This window comes from Mesoplodon bidens (genome assembly GCF_964165515.1).
Source record: "Mesoplodon bidens genome assembly, chromosome: 15".
NCBI classification, from domain to species: Eukaryota; Metazoa; Chordata; class Mammalia; order Artiodactyla; family Ziphiidae; genus Mesoplodon; species Mesoplodon bidens.
Genome location: NC_138171.1, coordinates 43,432,634 through 43,453,815, shown reverse-complemented (window position 1 = coordinate 43,453,815; position 21,182 = coordinate 43,432,634). Strand labels below are relative to the sequence as shown.

At 46.4% G+C, this 21,182-nt stretch overlaps 2 protein-coding genes and 1 pseudogene across 4 annotated transcripts in view; 2 read left to right on the top strand and 1 right to left on the bottom strand.

Moving 5' to 3' along the window:
- The window catches only part of SEPTIN14 (septin 14), a gene marked incomplete at both ends in the record, with an annotated part of 563,121 nt that overhangs the window by 256,492 nt on the left and 285,447 nt on the right, over positions 1-21,182 (bottom strand). The gene's annotated exons all lie outside the window — the stretch shown is intronic.
- LOC308628845 (large ribosomal subunit protein uL22-like) lies at positions 14,299-15,006 on the top strand (annotated as a pseudogene). The gene has a single exon. The product of its transcript is annotated as a large ribosomal subunit protein uL22-like (transcript).
- The window catches only part of VKORC1L1 (vitamin K epoxide reductase complex subunit 1 like 1), a 57,617-nt gene continuing 56,757 nt past the window's right edge, over positions 20,323-21,182 (top strand). The window contains exon 1 of one of the 2 annotated variants that reach the window (XM_081256132.1): positions 20,323-20,564. In XM_081256132.1, coding sequence (XP_081112258.1) covers positions 20,371-20,564 — 194 coding nt within the window. In that variant the 5' untranslated portion in view covers positions 20,323-20,370. The remainder of the gene's footprint in view (positions 20,565-21,182) is intronic. The other variant, XM_081256131.1, reaches the window with a different exon arrangement.

The window sequence follows — 21,182 nt, the reverse complement described above, 5'->3', positions numbered from 1 at the left end:
CCACTGTTGTGGCCTCTCCCACTGTGGAGCACAGGCTCCGGACGCGCAGGCTCAGCGGCCATGGCTCACGGGCCCAGCCGCTCTGCGGCATGTGGGATCTTCCCGGACCAGGGCACGAACCCGTGTCCCCTTCATCGGCAGGCGGACTCTCAACCACTGAGCCACCAGGGAAGCCCCTTCCCTTTCTTTTGATCCATTTATTTTCTTGGTTCTGGAATTTTTAACTGCTGACTTTGATGACTGGTTTGGTTGTACTAGACACTCCCACTGCTGTTTTCTTTAACACTTGCTGATTTGTCCAGCTCCTTTGAGAGATCTTTGGTGTTTTATATGTCAAAATACATGGACTAATAATTGCAGAAACATTCTACATATTCCAGGTTACTTTAAAAATTAGACCAAATCTTTATTTGTAATTTACCTTTCAGCTTTTGCGAAAGCAGCTAGCCATGATTTAAAGAGAATAGAATCTTCTGACCTTTCCACCATTTTTTCAGGTTGTAAGGTGCCTGCACGGGCATGGGTGAACATCATAGGCAGATGGTTTCTCGTCCAGTATGGCTAGGAGACCATTTCTAACCATGTCATTGTGCAGATGTAGAATGAGAAGCCGCTTGTCAGGGAGCTATATTGGGAATTCAGGCATCATGTGGGTGGCGGGATTTACAGGGCCTTTTCTTTTCAACCAGAAAATTCTGCATTTCTGTGATTCTAACCCCTTCCCTACCTTCTATACACCATCTGTAGGCAGCTTCTGACATGACTCCCAATAATCCTGCCTCTTGGTATTCACTCCCTTGTGTAATAGCTTCCTCTTAAGTGTGGGTTGGACCTGTTCCCTGGATTCTAAGGAATAGAATACACAAAGATGATCGAATGTCACTTCCATGATTACGTTACTTATCTAAGACTGGGACTTCCATCTCACTACCACCTTTTAGCTGGCACTCTCTCTTGCTCTCTCTGCTTGCTTACCCTGATGAAGCAAATTGCTACCTGGGGAGGCACAGATAGTAAGGAACTGAGGTTGATCTCTGGGCAACAGTCATCAAGGAACTAAGGCTCCCAGTCCAACAACCAGTGAGGAACTGAATCTTGCCAAAACCATGTGAGGAAGCTTTGAAGCAGCCCCTTCTCCAGTCAAACCTTCAGATAAGACTGCAGCCTTGGCTGAAACCTTGACACAGCCTTGTGAGAAACCCTGAGACAGAGGACACAGCTAAGCTGTGGATTCCTGGGAACCTAGATTCCTGACTGAGAGAAACTGTGAGATAATGAGTATTGTTGTTTTATTTTTATTTATTTATTTGGCTGCACCACGAGGCATGTGGGATCTTAGTTCTCCAGCAAGGGATCGAACCCATGCCCTCTGCAGTAGAAGCTCAGAGTCTTAACCACTGGACTGCCAGGGAAGTTCCAATAACTATTGTTGTTTTAAGCCACTAAAGGTTTAAGGTTTGGGGGGTAATTTGTTATGCAGCAGTAAATAACCAATACATCATTCAAGATTGTCAAAAACCGTCACTCTCTTAACATTGTTTTATTGACCAGAACTCCTTTTAGTGTATCAAGTGTTTTGCTTTTAGATTGAATTTGACTGATATTTGCTATCAAAGGGGTTGGACTCAGTCATCTAGAAAGTTCCTTTCAGCTGTAATTTTCAGAGACACATTCTTTGCTCCAAAAAACAACCATTCATTTTTTCATCCTCATGAAATAAGAAGGCTTAAGTGGCCACAGTTGCTGGTACCGGATTAACTGGCCAGCTGTGCAGAGGGCTGCTGGTGTGAGCAGATTCAGGGGCAGGGTGTGCAGTCGTGACCCCTACAAGTTCCTTTGCAGTAGCTCCTTTACAGAACAAACTGTACTTTAGCAGTTCTGTTCCTGAACTGAACTGTCCCGTAGCATTGTTTTTTTAATTAATTAATTAATTAATTTTTGGCTGCGTTGGGTCTTCGTTGCTGCGCGCAGGCTTTCTCTAGTTGCGGCGAGCGGGGGCTACTCTTCATTGCAGTGCGCGGGCTTCTCACTGTGGCGGGTTCTCTTTGTTGTGGAGCACTGGCTCTAGGCACACAGTCTTCAGTAGTTGTGGCTCATGGGCTCAGTAGTTGTGGCACACAGACTTAGTTGCTCCAGGCATGTGAGATCTTCTCGGACTAGGGCTTGAACCCATGTCCCCTGCATTGACAAGCGGATTCTTAACCACTGCACCACGAGGGAAGTCCCATAGCATTGTTAAAGATACTCCTGTGACTCCTTTTTTCTTTCTTCTTCGAGAACAGGTGCCTGAGTCCTCACTTGTCTTGTTCCTTTGAGGACATTGAGGCAAAGACAGGTTAAGTGACCCACTCCTGGCCAGATCCTGGACTCCTCCTTCCCTATGGCTGGGCATCCCAACCTTGAAGTATCTTCACTGAGAAATGAACTCTAGGCTTCCCTGAGGATGGGGATGATGCTACCAGCACACCCGGAATCATCTGACTTGGACATTGCACGCTGCTACCTAAATTCTCTAGAGTTGTATGAAAGTGATATTGTCAGCTTTAACCTATTTTCCCTCTCTCTTTTTCTGTTTTCCCTATTTTCTGGCCCTTTCTCCCTCTCTTTATACCACCTTCCTGTGTCATCTGCTACGGGTAAAGACAAACATTGTTTTAAAAAAACCCAAGTTGATATATATATATATCAATTAAAAATTTAGGGACTTCCCTGGTGGCACAGTGGTTAAGAATCCGCCTACTAATATTAGCAGGGGACACAAGTTCGAGCCCTGGTCTGGGAAGATCCCACATGCCATGGAGCAACTAAGCCCTTGAGCCACAACTGCTGAGCCCATGTGTCACAACTACTGAAGTCCGCACACCTAGAGCCCGTGCTCTGCAACAAGAGAAGTCACCGCAATGAGAAACCCGTGTACTGCAACGAAGAGTAGCCCCAGCTCGACTCAACTAGAGAAAGCCCGCATGCAGCAACGAAGACCCAACGCAGCCAAAAATAAATAATTTTTTAAAAATGTAAACAAACAACAAATTTCAGAATTCTTTCCTTCTCAACCCCAGACATTCTAACAAGCCTTGATGGCCCCTATTTTGAGGTTACGTACTGTGGCCAGGACCTGGGCAACAGGTCTCCTGGTGGCTCGTGGAGGTGGTTGTGGACTAACAGGTTTCCTAGGGCCTGCCTCAGCCTGTGGGTAAATAGAAGGCCACGTCAATAGTTATGAACATCCCAAATGTCTCTGGGTCTTAGCCTCACCTGGATCTTCCTCCTGCCTCCTGCTGCCCTTGGAGGGAGTCTTCTAGTGTGTCTTATTGGTACTCCTGAGAACTGGCAGGTTTGTTACCCCAGGGCATCACCATGTTCATTCCCCGTGCTCTGGCCTCCTTGGTTAATGCCCACAGCCCCTTGGCAGGCCTTACGTCTTCTGAGCCAGGGCATTCTCATAGAGCTGGTGTCCCTGCTGAGGGCACTGTGCTCTGAAGCTTCTGAAGTTAAAAAATGCTAAAAGTTCCAGTATGGGTCGAGGCACTATGGGCAAGCATCACAATCAACTCTGGCTAATTTAAAAAGAAATGTATTAAAAGGATATTGGATAGTTTGCAAAATTGCTGGATGGTCAGGGAAAACATGATGGGAAGCTCTATAGGCAGCCACAAGGGCCCAGGTCCTGTCTGAGAGCTGCTCTGGTGAAGACACCCCTCCCTGATGCCCTAGCTGGACACCTGGCCTGCCCCTCCACTGGCACCAGAACCCTGTCACTGTCACCACCAGAAACTAATGCTGCCATTGCATCTACCATCCCTGACACAAGGCCTGTGGGTCTCCCCACACCCTCCTCTGTGGAAATATTGGGCTACCTGCCAGAGTTTGGGATTGTGGCAATAATTACACTGAGGCAGTGACAGCAGTGGATTGCAGCCAGTCCTGTGCGGTCCACTCATTGGCGTCTCTGAGAAGTTATGGGAACCAGTGGCTGCAGGGTCTTGGCTCAGCCAACAGGGACACTAGCCATGGTGGAAGATTTACAGACAGTGACAGTGATTAGGGAAATAGAGGCCAGAGGCAGTGGTGTACTTGGACTCAGGCACTTCTGAGGACCTAGGAGGGCCATGATTGCATACTCCTGGTTCAGTGAGCAATGGAAATATTGATGATAGTACCGGTGATAATAATAGCTAGTGTTTATGAAGCATGCCAGATACTATTCTAAGTGCTTTCCATGTATTTATTCACTTAGTCCTCACTACAACACTATAAGGTAGATACTACTATTATCCTTCTTTTACAGATGAGAAAGTTAGGCTTGGATAGAGGTTGTTATGTCGCAGATTGAGATTTCCAAGGATTTCCAAAGCTGCCACCGTATTGCCTAACCCACATGTTATTCTGCAATGTGCCCTCGATCCTCCTACCTGAGCGATGATCCACCATCCTGAGCGATGATGTTTATTCCCCTCTGCTTGAATCTGGGCAGGCTTCTGACTCTCTTGTAACCTACAGAATGCAGCAGAAATGAGGCAGTGTGACTTCCAAGGCTAGGTCAGAAAAGGAGATGCCCTTTTCATCTTGTTTACTGGAACACTTATCCTGAAGCCCTGAGCTGCCATGGAAGGAGTGGCCTGAGGAAGCCATGCCGTGAGGAAGCTCAAACTAACCCACCTGGTATGACCACATAGAGAGGTCCTGAAACTACATGAAGAGGGAGAGTGAGAGATACCCAGCCAGCCCTTGCTTCTCCTTCCCCCTACTGCTCCAGTTCTAACCCCTGTCTGATTTCAACCATATGGGGAGATGCTGCACCAACCAAGCCCTTCTTAAACTCCCAACCCACAGAAACCTGGAGAAATAACAAAACGGTTGTTGCTGTTTTAAGCCACTAAGTTTTGGGATCATTCGTGAGGCAGCAACAGATAAGCAACAGTAACTTGCCCCCCTTGTTAAGTAATGGAGCTGAGATTTGAACCGTCAGTGTGGCAAATAAAAAGACAACACAGGCATACCCGAAGACACTTTTTTTGAGATCTCCAGATAAACCTGGGGAGGAGAACTGATTATTGCACAATCATCTGGTGTTCCAAATTCACAAGCCTCAGTTGCAATTTTAATGTAACCTTGTTTATTTGCACACATTGATGAGGTCTGGGAAATTCAAATTATACAGCAAAGTCAGACTTTTTCTTTTAAAAAATATGTCTGGCTTCTCTCTAGCGTGTGAATGACCAGTGTTGAAAGTGCTTCTCAAAGACTCGCCCTGGAGGGGAGGGGCTGGTTGAAAAATGCAGATTGCTGAGTGCCCCCCAGATCTCTGAATCAGAATCTCTTGGTGGTAGGACCAGAAATCTGAATTTTTAACAGCTCTTCAGGTGATTTTTGAGCACATTAGAATTTGAAAACAGCCGCTCTAGGGCCAACATCATTTAACCTGGAGAATATTCAAGGTAGGGGTACTAATTAGCCTCCCCAGGAAAGCCATGCACTCATTAACCCTCCAATCAATATTACTGCCAGAATTTGTTTGATTGTAAGGACCAACTAGAGGATTTGACACATTCCCAGGTCTCTCCTCTGCTGGGAATCAGGGAAGAAGCAAAGCCCAGGAATGTGCACTTTAAATTAGTTGTTAAGGGCTTCCCTGGTGGCACAGTGGTTGAGAGTCCGCCTGCCGATGCAGGGGACACGGGTTCGTGCTCTGGTCCGGGAAGATCCCACATGCCGCGGAGCGGCTAGGCCCGTGAGCCATGGCTGCTGAGCCTGCGCATCCGGAGCCTGTGCTCTGCAGTGGGAGAGGCCACAACAGTGAGAGGCCCGCGTACTGCAAAAAAAAAAAAAAAAAAAAAGAATAAATAAATAAATAAATAAGTTGTTAAGGGAATTCCCTGGTGGTCCAGTGTTTAGAACTATGCGATTTCGCTCCCAAGGGTGCGGGTTCAATCCCTGGTGGGGGAACTAAGATCCCATAAGCCGTGCAGTGTGGCCAAAAAAAAATTGTTAAATGTTCTTCTAAGTAACTACACAAATTTATGTGTTTCATGGAGTTATTGAAATACAGATCAGTTAAATTTTGGATAGCATTTACCCAATATGATAATTTTAGTTTTCAAATAGCAGTTTAGTCTATCACCTAGTCTCTTATTTTTATTTTACCTTTTTTGTACTTCTCTTTCTTTTTCATGGAGTCAATAATTGCCTTTTTTAAGCCATCGCTTCTGGAAGAATTAAATTTCACTGAATGCTTCATTTTTCTTTTACCTATAGAGACAAGGATTAAGATGACGATAATTAGCATTTATTGGGCACTTACTGTGTGCCAGCCACCATGCATTTAATCCTCCTCAGACACTTTGAGACAGGTACTGTTGCTATCTCCTTGGCCAAAAGATTGCTAGAAGAAGCCTTGTTCCTAACACACAAGCCTTCTAAAAAATATTTTCTATACCAGCAAGAAAAGATTGCCAACTAAATTATGAGAGAAGGTAAAGCCTTTTGTTAATGATTTTTGAATAATTTATTCTTGGGCTTCCTCTGAATTGTTGAGGAGTTCACAGAGTATCTTGGAAAGCCTCTAATTAGGAAGTTTTAAAATAAACAAAGGATAAACATTCATAGGAGTTGTACTTGAAGGCAACTGTTTTTTTTTTTTTTTTGGTGTGTTAGTTTCTGCTTTATAACAAAGTGAATCAGTTATACATATACATATGTTTTTAACACCTGATCCTGAAACCGAGCAAAGGGCTTATGTGCCTGCGGTGCAGAAAGCCAAACTGCCAGCGGAAGTTTGCAGCAAAGTACAGAATTACTGCAATTACAGGGCACCAAGCAAGGGAGTGGGAGACAAGCCTCAGATCCACTCCATCCTGGACTTTGAGTTTGGGGATTTTTTAAAGGGGAAGAACAAAAAGGCTGAGATTAATCATCATCTTGTGACATTTCTGTGACATTTTAAAAATTGAAGTACGTATATTTGATTGACAATATTGTGTTAGTTTTAGGTGTACAGCAAAGCGATTCAGTTATATATATATATTTTTTCAGATTATTTTCTATTATAGGTTATTACAAGATATTGAATATAGTTCCCTGTGCTATACAGTAAATCCTTTTTACTTATCTATTTTATGTATAGTAGTTTATATCTTTTAATCCCATACTCCTAATTTATCCCTCCCTCCCTCCCTTTCCCCTTTGGGAACAATACGTTTGTCTTCTATTTCTGTGAGTCTGTTTCTTTTTGTATATAGATTCATTTGTATTATTTTTTAGATTCCACATATAAGTGATATCATATGATATTTTTCTTTGTCTGACTTACTTCACTTAGTATGATATTCTCTGTCTATCACATTGCTGCAAATGGCAGTGTTTCATTCTTTTTTATGGCTGAGTAATATTCCTCTGTGTGTGTGTGTGTGTGTGTGTGTGTGTGTGTGTTTGTGTATCACATCTTAAACCAATCGTCTGTTGATGGGCACTTGGGTTGTTTCCATGTCTTGGCTGTAGTAAATAGTGCTGCTATGAACATTGGTGTGCATGTATCTTTTCAAATTAGAGTTTTCATTGTTTCTGGATATATGCCCAGGAATGGGATTGCTGGATCATATGGTAACTCTATTTTTAGTTTTTTAAGGAAACTCCATGCTGTTTTCCTTAGTGGCTACGCCAATTTTCTGTGACATTTCTCCCTTTCTTTCTCTCTCTCTTTCTTTCTTTCTCTTTTAAGAGAAGTAAGCCTTTACTTCCTTGTTTCACAAATAAAGCTGGCTGAGTTGGTTGCTTTCTGTGACATTTCTTAATCATAGTTTTGGGAGTCAGGATGTATCTGGTGTATGATTCGCTGGCCAGGTGGTCCATGGCTTGGGGCCCGTTAGCTCATCTTGCTCTGGAGAAACAACCTGAGTTTGTACATTAAGATGATATCTATAATAACAATTTTAGCACATTAACGATATTACTGACAATAGCCATTCTTGTCATCTGACTCTGATGAGTGTTCAGTTAGCAGAGGATTGAGGTCAGAGGGGACAAGAAAGGGAATAAAGTTTTGGAGAGAGATTAATCATAGACTCCATAAGGGAACTCACTTTTAGGGGGATTGGGTTTCACTCCCACTAGGAATTCAGCAACTTGGCAGGTGTTATTTATTGTCTTCCTTTAAACAGAAAGCACGCACATCGATTAGCTCAAAAGTGTTCTCATCCTCATATAGTGTAGAAAATATATGCAAGAAGAGATAGTGTGCTGTGCAGAGAGGGCCAGATGCAGCTTGTATTTGGCTTCACTGCTGGCTGGAGTGTGGACCATGAACAAATTAACTCATCTCTTTATGGTTGGCATATGACCCTCCTCGGATAATCTCAGAAATTCTTAGGGAGGGAACCCTGCAAAGTCAGGGCTTGCTACCGTCACATAGACTGAGTATTTAAGGTGATAGACTGCGGGTGAAAAGAGAGACATTTAGGTTAACCAAGCAGGATGAAAAATGGTCTTGAAATAGCCATGAAGATCAGGGAGATGTCCCAACCTGTATCCTGCTGGGACAATGGGGAAAACATTGATTAGGACACAGCAGGTCTCTAGGGAGAGACTAGAAGGAAAGAAGGGTGTTTCAATTACTCTTACTTCATAATGTATAAACCCAAAACTTTAGAGGCTTAAAACAAAAAAAAATTTTTTTTCATGGTTCTGGGAGTTGACTGGGTTCCGCTAGGTGGTTTGCACTTGGGTCTCTGATACTGTTGCCGTGGCTGAGTCTGGAGTTATCTTAAAGGCTTCTTTAGTCCCATGTCTGGTGACTGATGTTGGCTGTCAGTTAAGACCTGCAGCTGTTGGCTCAAAGACCTAAATGCAGCCTCTCCATGTGTCCTGGGGCTCCTCACAGCATGGTGGCTGACTTCAACAAGCAAGCACCCCAAGAAGACCATGGAGGAATGGTTTACAATCTGACCTCAAAAGGCACAGAGCATCATTTCTGCCACAGTTGGACTCTCAGATTTAAAGGGAAGGAACATAGCCCCAAACTCTGGATGGGAGCAGGGCCAATATCACAGTGAAGAAGAGCATGTAGGATGGGAGATCTTATTGCTGCCATCTTGGAAAATGCAATCTGCTATAATAGGGAAGAACAAAGAGCAGAGTATAGGTGCTTAAGATTTCAGAAATCTGGCCATTCAAAAGGATCACAAGGACCACTCCTGTGGGCAGCTGAAGTAGAATGGAAGCAAAGGTCATGAGAGTTGAGGAAGAAATGGAACAATGAGTCAAGAGAGTTGCATGGCCATTCACAAGGACACTGACATCCTCAGGAAAGCAGAGGACTTGAGAGAGGTGTGCTGAAGGCAGAGAGGTCAAATTCTATTATTAAGGCTTTCTTGAGTTTTTGCCTTTTGTTACCGGGTGGTGAAAAAAGTAGTCTCTGGGGGGAGAAGTTCTCTTTTATTTGGAAAAAGATATTTGCTGTGGGCTTATTATTTGTGCAAAGATACTGATAGCTAACATTTTTTCAGTGCTCATTCATTCATTCATTCAAAATGTACTTACTGGGTACCTACTCTGTGGTCAGGTCCTGTTCTAGATGCTGATACAGTAGCTAACAAAGCAGACAAAGATCTCTGCCTTTGGGGGGCTTACATTCTAGTGGGAGAGACAGACATAAAAGAGATTTTTTAAAAATTAATATATATTATGTTATATGGTGGTAAATGCTAAGGAAAATGAAATCTAAATTCTTTGTGTGTATTAGCTCATAGCACAGAAGCTAAGAGCATAGATCAGGAAGCCAGCCTGCTGGAGCTTGAATCCCAGTTCTACAGCTTATTAGCTGTGTGATTTTTGGCAGTTTACTTAGCCTCTCTGAGCCTCAGTTTCCTTATCTGTAAAATGTAGAAAACAATAATTCCTACATCAAAGGTTGTTGTCGGAATTAATTACAGGTAAAGATCTTGAGAACAGGATGGCAGGGGTGAGGGCCTGGTGGGGAATGTCACCAGCTTCAGGGTTCCTACTGGAGCTCTGGGACCAAGTTTAGGCTGGGTGGTCAGGGTGGCCATGCTGAGATTCATGGATCTTGGGAGGAAATGATCTCAGTGGAGCCTCAGGCTGCCCCGGCGTGGTATCTGGGATGGCAGTGAGCAGATGGAATTTCAGCAGACGTCAGCATTTAACCCTGGGTCCAGCCTACCACAGACCACAGGGATATATTGGTTTTTACATTGAGGCAGGAACAGGGAAAGACCTTGGAACTTGGTTACATTCATAGAGTAGAATGGAAGGGGAGGGTTGGTGAAGAATCCATTCACACATCTGGGAACAAACAGAGCATCCATGTCAAATTGAGAGATGCCTTCTCAGAGAGAAGCCACACGGGCTGGTGGAAAGATGGGGAACACAAACCAGATCAGCCTGGGTACTAATTGAAGCTCGACCTCTTAGAGTAATTGGGCCAGGTACCTAGCCCTCTGAGACTTACTTTTCTTCCTTAAACTGGAGATAATGACACCTACCTTGTACAGAGCTTATGAAATTTAAATATAACGTATCAGAAGCCAACACAGTGCCTGGTATGTAGATGTGTGCTCAGTGGACGGCCTCTTCATATGGTGGGTCATCTATGTACCTAGGATGTTTACTAGTCCACTCCTCATCCAGTATTATAAAAAGAGCATTTCATCTGTGCTGACAACAATGAAATGATATCAGAATCCATTATCGCTTGAAAGCAAAAATGACACATCCATCCCCTTTCAATAGGATATTCACTTTGAGTGGGATTTTCCCGAAGGACACTGGGAGGCTTGGGATGTCACAGACTCTGTTCTAAAAAGATTTTTAGGGAATTCCCTGGCGGTCCATTGGTTAGGACTCTGGGCTTTCACTGCTGAGGGCACGGGTTGGATCCCGGGTCGAGGAACTAAGATCCCACAAGCTGCGTAGTGTGACCAAAAAAAAAAAGAGATTTCTAGCCAGCGACTGCCACACCTACAGCGTCCTGCTGTATCCTTGCTGTGACCTTTCTCAAAACTTGGACAGAAAATATACAGAAAACTTGCAGTCTAACCCAGCAAAGCAAGTCTGGGGTCATGAACAAGCTTATAGAAGCCTTTTGGGATTTCTGGTTCTGGTATGATGGATTGAGCCAACACAGAAACTACAGAAATATAAATACAGAAATACGAGATAAAACCTTCTAAGAAAAAAAGCTTAGGAGATTCCCTGATGGTCCACTGGTTAGGACTCTGCCGAGGGCCTGGGTTGGATTCCTGGTTGGGGAACTAAAATCCCATAAGCCGCGTGGCACGGCCAAAAATTAAAAATAAATAAATAAATAAATAAATAAATAGGAGATCTTAAAAAAAAGAAAGAAAGAAGAAAAGCTTAAACACACAGCTGAGCTCAGTAGGAAGAAAGGCACATCTCCAGGTGTTGATGAAAGGGACCCTAAAACCAGCCCCAGGAATGAAGTGCTGTAGCTGCAGTGTCCCGAGGGGATGTGGCCAGGAGCTGGCCCCGGAAGTTGGGGTGATAAACTGGAGTGGAGACTCTTCCCAGCCTGAGTCTGTCCTTCCGTGAAAGAGAATGGTGCGGGGGGTGCTCTTCGGGAGCACAGGGGGAGGAGTTTCCTGAATGAGGTGGCATTTAAGCTGGTATCATTCATTCAGTCATCTATTCACCAAATAATTCTTAAACACATGTTATTGTGCCAGGCACTACCCCAACTGCTGGGAATACAAAAGACCCAGCCACCGCCCTCACGGAATTTGCAATTGGTAGAGACAGACATTAAGTGAGCAATTACAACACGGAAGCTCTATGTACACATTTTAAAAAATAACAGTTTTTTTTTCTTTTTTTTTTTTTGTTTTTTTGGCCGCGAGGCATATGGGATCTAAGCTCTCCGACCAGGGGTTGAACCCGCACCCCCTGCATTGGAAGGTGAAGTCTTAATCACTGGACTAACAGGGAAGTCCCTAAAAAATAAGTTTTATTGAGGTGCAATTCACATACCATAAAATTCACCTTTTTAGAGTGAATTCATAGAGCATATTCATAGAGTTGTGCTTCCACCAGCACTGTCTAGATCCAAAATGTTAGATTACCCCAAAAGGAAACCCCATACCCGTTAGCAATCACTCCATATTTTCCATCACCCCAGCTCCTGGCTACCAGTAATCTAGTTTCTCTCTCTAGGGACTTGCCTACTCTAGACATTTCATTTAAAAGGAGTGTTACATAAATAAGCTTCAAGGATATATTGCACAACAGGGGGAATATAGCCAATATTTTTTTTTTTTTTTTTTTTTTTTTTGCGGTACGCGGGCCTCTCACTGTTGTGGCCTCTCCCGTTGCGGAGCACAGGCTCCGGACGCGCAGGCTCAGTGGCCATGGCTCACGGGCCCGGCCGCTCCGCGGCATGTGGGATCCTCCCACACCGGGGCACGAACCCGCGTCCCCTGCATCGGCAGTCGGACTCTCAACCACTGCGCCACCAGGGAAGCCCTAGCCAATATTTTATAATAACTATAAATGGAATATAACCTTTAAAAATTGTGAATCACTATGTTGCACACCTGTAACTTATTTAATATTGTACAGCAACTATACTTCAATTAAAAAATAAAGTAATGACATAATACGTAGCCTTTTTTTTTTTTTTTTTTGTAGTACGCGGGCCTCTCACTGTTGTGGCCTCTCCCGTTGCGGAGCACAGGCTCCGGATGCGCAGGCCCAGCGGCCATGGCTCACGGGCCCAGCCGCTCTGCGGCATATGGGATCCTCCCAGACCGGGGCACGAACCCGTATCCCCTGCATCGGCAGGCGGACTCTCAACCACTGCGCCACCAGGGAGGCCCTATACGTAGCCTTTTATGTTTGGGTCTCTCTTCTTTCATTTAGCATAGTGTTTTCAAGATTCATCCATGTTATAGCATATATCAATATTTCCCTCCTTTTTTTTTTTTGCCATGCTGTGTGGCTTGCGGTATCTCAGTTCCCCAACCAGGGATTGAACCGGGGCCATGGCAGTGAAAGCCCAGAATCCTAATCACTAGGCCACCAGGGAACTCTCCATTTCATTCCTTTTTATGGCTGAATAATAATACTCCATTGTATGCATATACTACATTTTGTTTCCATTTATCAGTTGATGGGCATTTTTGACTATTATGAATAATGCTATGATGAACACTCATGAACAAGTTTTTGTGTGGACACATGTTTTCAGTTCTCTTGGGAATATAGCCAGGAGTGGAATTGCTGGGCCATAGAATAACTATGTTTAACATTTTGAGAAATTGCCAACCTGTTTCCTGAGGGGCTGCACCATTTTACATTGCTACCAGCAATGTATGAAGTTTCCATCTATGTACAAGTTTTTTTGTTTGTTTGTTTGTTTGTTTTGGCCACCCTGCGCGGCTTGCGGGATTTCAGTTCCCCGACCAGGGATGGAACCAGGGCCCTCGGCAGTGAAAGCTCAGAGTCCTAACCACTGGACCGCCAAGGAATTCCCTATGTATAAGATTTGAAGTTCATATTATTGGATTGGCACAAAGTGACCTCCCAGAGTTGTGCCCACCAAGCACAGAAGGCCTCAGCTGCCTCTTGGCACTACAGAAAGGTTGATGAACCACTTTATGGAGCAGAAGAGCTGCTTCTGGACAGAGACAAGGGCTGTTCCCTGTGAGCCCCCAACAGTGACAGCCTCCCCCAGCATCCTCCCACAGCAGCTTCCTCCTGCTGGGTCTGCCCACCTACCCCTTCCTGCTTCTGGGAACAGCACTTTCTTGTTTTTAGGAGAACTGGTTTTGCATAGACCCTCTTGTAGGTCTGGGGGGTGGCTGCCATCTCCAGCACTCTTTCTTTTCTAGCTACAGGGCTCATGAGTGACCTGAGGCTGGTCGAGCTGTCTGAATTCTTCATCAGGATTTTAAAAATTGGATTTAAGGGAGGAGAGGCAGTCCCTTACAGGCAGGAGAGAACAAAGATGCAAATGGAGGAACTATGAGACCACTTTTCCTTCTATAGAGAAAAAACTGGCCTGAGAGAACAAAATTGACACATAGAGGTAGGAAGTGGACAGAGAGAGTCTTGAGGGGGTTTGAATCCCTGGCCTAGTGAGCCCGATTAGTGCAATAGAAGTGGGAAAGCCTTCAAGGAGAAGGAGGTATCTAAAATGTGGGTAAGTAGGAGTTTGAAAGCTCCAAGGTGAAGGTAGTAGAATGTGTATGAGGAATTCAAAGAAGTCTCTTCAGTTGTTCAGCAAAAAACACCATTAAGAAGGAGAAAGGGCACTTTTTCCGGTAAGCGGCCTGAGGTGACCTCTAAAAATGGTGTGCTATTCACTTGACCCAGAAAACCCCACAAAATCATGCAAATCAAGAAGTTCAGATCTTTGTGTTCACTTTAAGAACATTCATGAAACTGCCCAGGCCATTAAGGGTATGCATATCCAAAAAGCCTCCAAGTATCTGAAGGATGTCACTTTAAAGAAGCAATGTGTGCCATTCCATCGTTACAATGGTGGAGTTGGTAGGTGTGCCCAGGCCAAACAGTGGGGCTGGACGCAGGGTCGGTGACCCAAAAAGAGTGCTGAATTTTTACTGCACATGCTCTAAAATGCAGAGAGTAATGCTGAACTTAAGGGCTTAGATGTGGATTCTCTGGTCATTGAGAACATCCAACTGAACAAAGCCCCCAAGATGCGGCATAGAACTTACAGAGTTCACAGTCAGATCAAACCATACGTGAGCTCTCCCTGCCACATTGAGATGATCCTTACTAAAAAAACCAGATTTTTCCTAAACCAGAAGAGGACGCTGCACAGAAGAAAAAGATATACCAGAAGAAACGGAAGAAACAGAAACTTATGACCCAGGAATAAATGCCACAAAAAAATAAAAGCAAATAAAAGTTAAAAAAAAAAGGGAGGGGAAACAGCAAGCCAACGTATAGGAGAAGGTGGGACTTCCCTGGTGGACCAGTGGGAAGACTGCGCTCCCAATGCAGGGTACCCGGGTTTGATCCCTGGTTGGGGAACTAGATCCTGCATGCATGCCACAACTAAGAGTTCTCATACTGCAACTAAAGAGTCCACATGCTGCAACTAAGTCTGCATGCCGCAATGAAGATCCTGCCTGCCACAGCTAGGACCCGGCGTAGCCTAAATAAATAAATAAATATTTTTTTAAAAAAAGCATAGAAGATATCTGCAGTACACATACTGACAAAGATTTGTATCCAGAATATATAAAGACTTTCTTTCTACAAACCAATAAGAAAAAGACGACCCATTTTTTAAAGTGCGAAAAAGGCTTAAATAGGCACTTCACAAAAGAGAACATCTAAGTAGTCAAAAAGCATATGAAAGGAGCTCAGATTCCTTGGTCTTCAGGGAAAGGCAATTTTAAAACCACCACGATCCCTCTAGAGAGCCACCAGATTTTCTAAAACGGAAAGCACTGACCTTGCCAAAGATTGGTGAGGATGTGGGGTACCCAGAACTCTCATACTTTGCTAATGGGAGCTTAAATTGGTACAACCCCTTTGGAAGACTGTTTGGTAGTGTGGTGGCCCTGGTGGTACACCAGTCAGTCTCCCTTCAAGAGAGTCTGCTGCAAAGAGGCTAGCTGGCCAGTAGCCTCCAGTGGCTGGCTACACCTTTGGATCAATCACAACATTCATGCTGAGGCCATGCTCTCCCCAGGCTGCTACCAGCCCATGACTGTGCCTGGCAGGGCTACTAGATAGGGGGCACTCCTGCCTTGATCCCAGTCAGCCTGGCTGAGACTGCAGAGCTTTCATAGTGGTCAGACCTGCTTTGTGATCTGGAAGCTCTCCATGCCTGTTCTTGTTCCCTGTCTCCTTTATTCTTCACAGGAATTGCCCCCTGTCAATCTCTTACACATCTGATTTCACTTTGGCATCTCCTCCTTGGAGGACCTAAATTGACTGAGGCAGTATAATTAATAGTGCCTGACTCTAATTCCGCCCCTGGATGTATTCCCAATAGACATGACTGCATACAGCCACCAAAAGACGTTTAGAGAATGTTCACAGCAGCTTTATTCAAAATAGCTAACAACTGGCCAAATGTCCATCAACAGTGGACAGACTGGATAAATAAAATTGTGGTTAGTTATATAGTGGACTATTACACAGCTGTGTACAATAATGTAGATAAACCCTCACAGACATAATGATGAGTAAAAGAAGCCAGATAATCAATAGATCTTATCAAGACAGTAAAGGAATCCAGAAGGAGGGGGCTACAGGAGAATGAGTCCACTCAGAAGTATGAAAACTACCGGAGAGTTAGAGAGTCGAACTTTTTGAGGACAGTGGTAGGCAGGCTTTAAGATGATCCCAATGAGGGCTTCCCTGGTGGTGCAGTGGTTAAGAATCCATCTGCCAATGCAGGGGACATGCGATCCCTGGTCCAGGAAGATCCCATATGCCGCGGAGCAACTAAGCCCGTGCGCCACAACTACTGAGCCTGTGCTCTAGAGCCCACGAGCCACAACTACTGAAGCCCGTGCCCTCTAGGGCCCGTGTGCCGCAATTACTGAGCCCGCATGCTGCAACTATTGAAGCCCATGTGCCTAGAACCTGTGGTCCACAACAAGAGAAGCCACTGCAATAAGCCCAAGCCCTGCAACGAAGAGTAGCCCCCACTCGCCACAACTAGGAATGAAGACCCAATGCAACCATAAAAAAAAATTTATTAAAAAAAAAAGATGATCTCAGTGATTCCCCTTCTGGTATTCATGCCTTTGTGTAATCCCCTCCCTTTCAGTGTAGACTGGACCTAGGGACTAGCTTCTTTTTCTCCTCCAGTTTTATTGAGATATAATTGACATATAACATTGTGAAAGTTTAAGATGCACAACATGATTCGATATACATATGTAGTGAAATGATTACCACAATAAGATCAGTTAACACATCCATCACCTCACATAATTACCATTTTTTACTTTTGGCCTGGAGGGAGGGAATGAGAACATGTAAGATTTAGCAACTTTCACATATACAATATTATTAACTATAGATACCATAGTGTACATTAGATCTCCAGAATTTATTTATCTTATAATTGGAAGTTTGTGCCCTTTGACCAACATCTCTCCGTTTCCCCCACCTGCCAGCCCCTGCCAACCACCAAACAATTCTGTTTCTATGATTTCAGCTTTTTTAGATTCCACATGTGAGACTGTATGGTACACTTGACCCTTGAACTGCACAGGTCCACTTATGTGTGGATTTTTTTCAATACACACATAGGACAGTAATACACGATCCTTGGTTCAATCTGTGGCTGTGAAACCTCGGATATGGAGGGCTGACTGTAAAGTTATATTTGGATTTTCGACTGCACGGGGGCGGTGGTGCCCCTAACCCCTGCCTTGTTCAAGGGTCAACTGTATTTGTCTTTCTCTGTCTGATTTATTTCATTTATCATAATGCCCTCAAGGTTTGTCCTTGTTGTCTCAAATGGTAGGATTTCCTTCTTTTTTGTGGCTGAATAATATTGCATTGTGGGTACATACCACATTTCCTTTATCCATTCATCCATCCATGGACACTTAGGTTGTGGACTAGCTTCTAAGTAACAGAATATGTAAAAGTGATGGGCTGTTTCTTCTGAGATTAGGTTACAGAAAAGACTGTGACTTCCATTTCCCTCACTCTCTCTTATCCCTTGCTTTAAGGGAAGCTAGCAGCTTCTTATGGAGAGGTACAAGTGGCCAGGAACTGATGGATCCAGCCAACAGCCGGAGAGGATGTGAAGCCTGCCAACTGTCCTGTGAGTGAACTTGAAAGAGGATTCTCCAGCCTTGAGATGCCTGCAGCCCCAGCCAACATCTTGACTGCATCCTTGTGAGAGACCCTGATCCAGGGGATCCAGCTAAATAACACCCAGATTCCTGACCCACAGAAACTATGAGAAAATAAGAGATTTTTGTTGTTGTTTTAAGCTGCAAGTTTGGGGTAATTTGTTACCCAACAATACATAACTAATAGGACATCAATTACTCAAAATCACTATATAAAACTGAAATCTCTTGGCCAGCGGCAACCAGGAAAAATCTAGCAATCTCTAAGAACAGTGTGTTACTTCTTAGAGACAGAATAACATACATGTATTTTTCTTTTAGTTTTGGCCACCAGGAAGCTCAGAGCCAAATTTATGGCTCGGTTTTAATAATTATACAATACTCTATGGCCTGCTTGTCTGTGTTCTTTTTTTTTTCAATTAATTAATTAATTTATTTTTCACTGCGTCAGGTCTTAGTTGCAGCATGCGGGATCTTTTGCTGTGGAGGGTGGGCTCTTCGCTTCATTGCAGTGCGTGCGCAAGCTTCTCTCTAGCTGTGGCATGCGGGCTTCCCTGGTTGTGGTGTGTGGGCTCCACAGCGCTTGCACTCTGTAGTTGTGGTGTGCGGGCTTAGTTGCCCCACCGCATGTGGGATCTTAGTTCCCCCACTGGGGATGAACCAAAGTCCCTGCATTGCAAGAAGGATTCTTTTTTTGCAAGACAGATTCTTTTTTTTTTTTTTTAAATGGTCTGAGCCATTAAGGCATTTTATTCATTCATTCATTCATTCATTTTTGGCTGTGTTTGGTCTTCGTTGCTGCACGTGGGCTTTCTCTAGTTGCGGTGAGTGGGGGCTACTCTTTGTTGCTGTGCACAGGCTTCTCACTGCTGTGACTTCCCTTGTTGTGGAGCACCGGCTCTAGGCACGCAGGCTTCAGTAGTTGTGGCTCACGTGCCCTAGAGCATAGGCTCAATAGTTGTGGCGCATGGGCTTAGTTGCTCCGCTGCATGTGGGATCTTCCCAGACTAGGGATTGAACCCGTGTCCCCTGCAGTGGCAGGCGGATTCTTAACCACTGTGCCACCAGCAAAGTCCCTTGTCTGTGTTCTTACTCCTGGTCTTTTATTTATTTATTTATTTATTATTTTTTTTTTTTGCGGTACGCAGGCCTCACTGTTGTGGCCTCCCCCGTTGTGGAGCACAGGCTCCGGACGCGCAGGCTCAGCGGCCATGGCTCACGGGCCTAGCCACTCCGTGGCATGTGGGATCTTCCCGGACCGGGGCACGAATCTGTGTCCCCTGCATCGGCAGGCGGACTCTCAACCACTGTGCCACCAGGGAAGCCCTATTTATTTATTTTTTTATAAATTTATTTATTTTTATTTTTTGCTGTGTTGGGTCTTCATTGCTGCACGCGGGCTTTCTCTAGTTGCGGCGGGCTACTCTTTGTTGCGGTGTGAGGGCTTCTCATTGGGGTGGCTTCTCTTGTTGCAGAGCATGGGCTCTAGGCATGAGGGCTTCAGTAGTTGTGGCACGTGGGCTCAGTAGTTGTGGCTCGCGGGCTCTAGAGCGCAGGGTCAGTAGTTGTGGCGCACGGGCTTAGTTGCTCCGCAACATGTGGGATCTTCGCGGACCAGGGCTCGAACCCATGTCCCCTGCATTGGCAGGCAGATTTCCAACCACTGCGCCACCAGGGAAGCCCCTGGTCTTTTATTTTGATTTGTCTTTTTCTTCGTCCTGATTTTTTAGTTCATTTTTATACTTTACTATATTACACGAATTATTAAGCCATCTCAAATTCGGCTTACAGGGAAGCAAGGCATTCAGAAATAATTTAAAAATAGTTAAGTTTGCACTTGTTGAACACGAAGTGCGTGGAGGTAGTGATGGTGAAGATCAGGTAATGTAAACGTGGCTCTGGAGCTTGGCTCTGGAGCTCTGGGAAATGGCCAAGGCTAATTTGGATTGGGTCATAATATCAAGTGATAATGACAAAAAAAAAAAGGCAGAAAGTATGGCAATTGATTACCACCCGCAGGAGGTGGGGCCAAGGGCTTATCCAGTCACACACGGTGGTATCTTTGAAATTTATTCCTTTCACCGGGTACCCTAGGGCCCGCCCGCGCCACCCCTCCCCTCCCCTCCCCTCCCCTCCCCTCCCCTCCCCTCCCCTCCCCTCCCAGAGCCCCGCCCTTCCCTTCCCCTGGCTCCGCCCCTCCTTCGGCCCCGCCCGCTGCGCGCGCCGCACTGCCTCTGGCTCCGCCCCCCGGCCGGCCTCCCGGCCGGTTGCGCACTCCGTCCCCCATTCCGCGCCCGCGCGCGCCTTCCCCGCCCTCCAGGATCTCTCCTTTTGGGGCGGTTGGGCCGCACGCCTGTGGGGGCGGGGCCCGGAGAAGGCGGTCGAGCCAATGGGGCGCGGCGGCGGCGGCGGCGGTGGCGGCGGCGGCGGAGGCGGTAACGGTAGCGGCGGCGGCTGGGTCGGGCCCCGACGGGCGGCGGCGGCTGAGGTGGAGGCGGAGGGAGGCGGCGGCGGCGGCGAAGGAGGCGGCGGCGGCGGAGGGGGGAAGATGGCGGCGCCCGTCCTGCTGAGAGTGTCGGTGCCGCGTTGGGAGCGGGTGGCCCGGTATGCAGTGTGCGCCGCCGGGATCCTGCTCTCCATCTACGCCTACCACGTGGAGCGGGAGAAGGAGCGGGACCCTGAGCACCGGGCCCTCTGCGACCTGGGGCCCTGGGTGAAGTGCTCTGCCGCCCTTGCCTCCAGGTAGCCCGGCTAGGGGGAGCGGGGCCGGGAGCGGCCGAGCGGGGCGAGGGCGGAGGCTGGGGGTGGGGAGCTCGCGGCGGGAGCTCGGGCCTGGGGGGCGGCGGGGATCGGGCCGCGAAGGGACCGACGGCGCCGTGAGCCTGGCCGGGAGCCTCGGCCGGGGCCGGGGGTCGGCGGCCGGGGTGGGGCGGCCCGAGTGCAGGCCGCCGAGGCTGCGGTGGCGGGGCCGCGAGACCGGCAAGGAGGGATGAGGTGGCAGAGTGCAGCCGCGAGGCCGGAGCGGACCGGGGGCAGTTGGGCAGGCTGGGGCCGGGCTCGAAGGGAGCAAGCGGGGTTCGCGGAGGGTGGGTCCCAGCCGGCTTGACAGATTTCGTGGTTCTCGCCCGGGGAGGCGAGTCGGGGGTGTGGGAGCCTGCCCGAGGGAGCCACGAGGTCAGTGTCCACCCCTCGTCTGGGGTCGCTGCTGCTGCCCAAGGCTGTACGGCCGGCGTGGGCTCGGGGTTTGCATTTCCCACTGTCTTCCCGGTGCTAGGACAGGTGTTTCCGTGGTCAGGCCTCTTTCTACTCTGTAGCGCTAATGAGAATTTGCAGACTTCTTGAGACTGACATTTGCGGGCA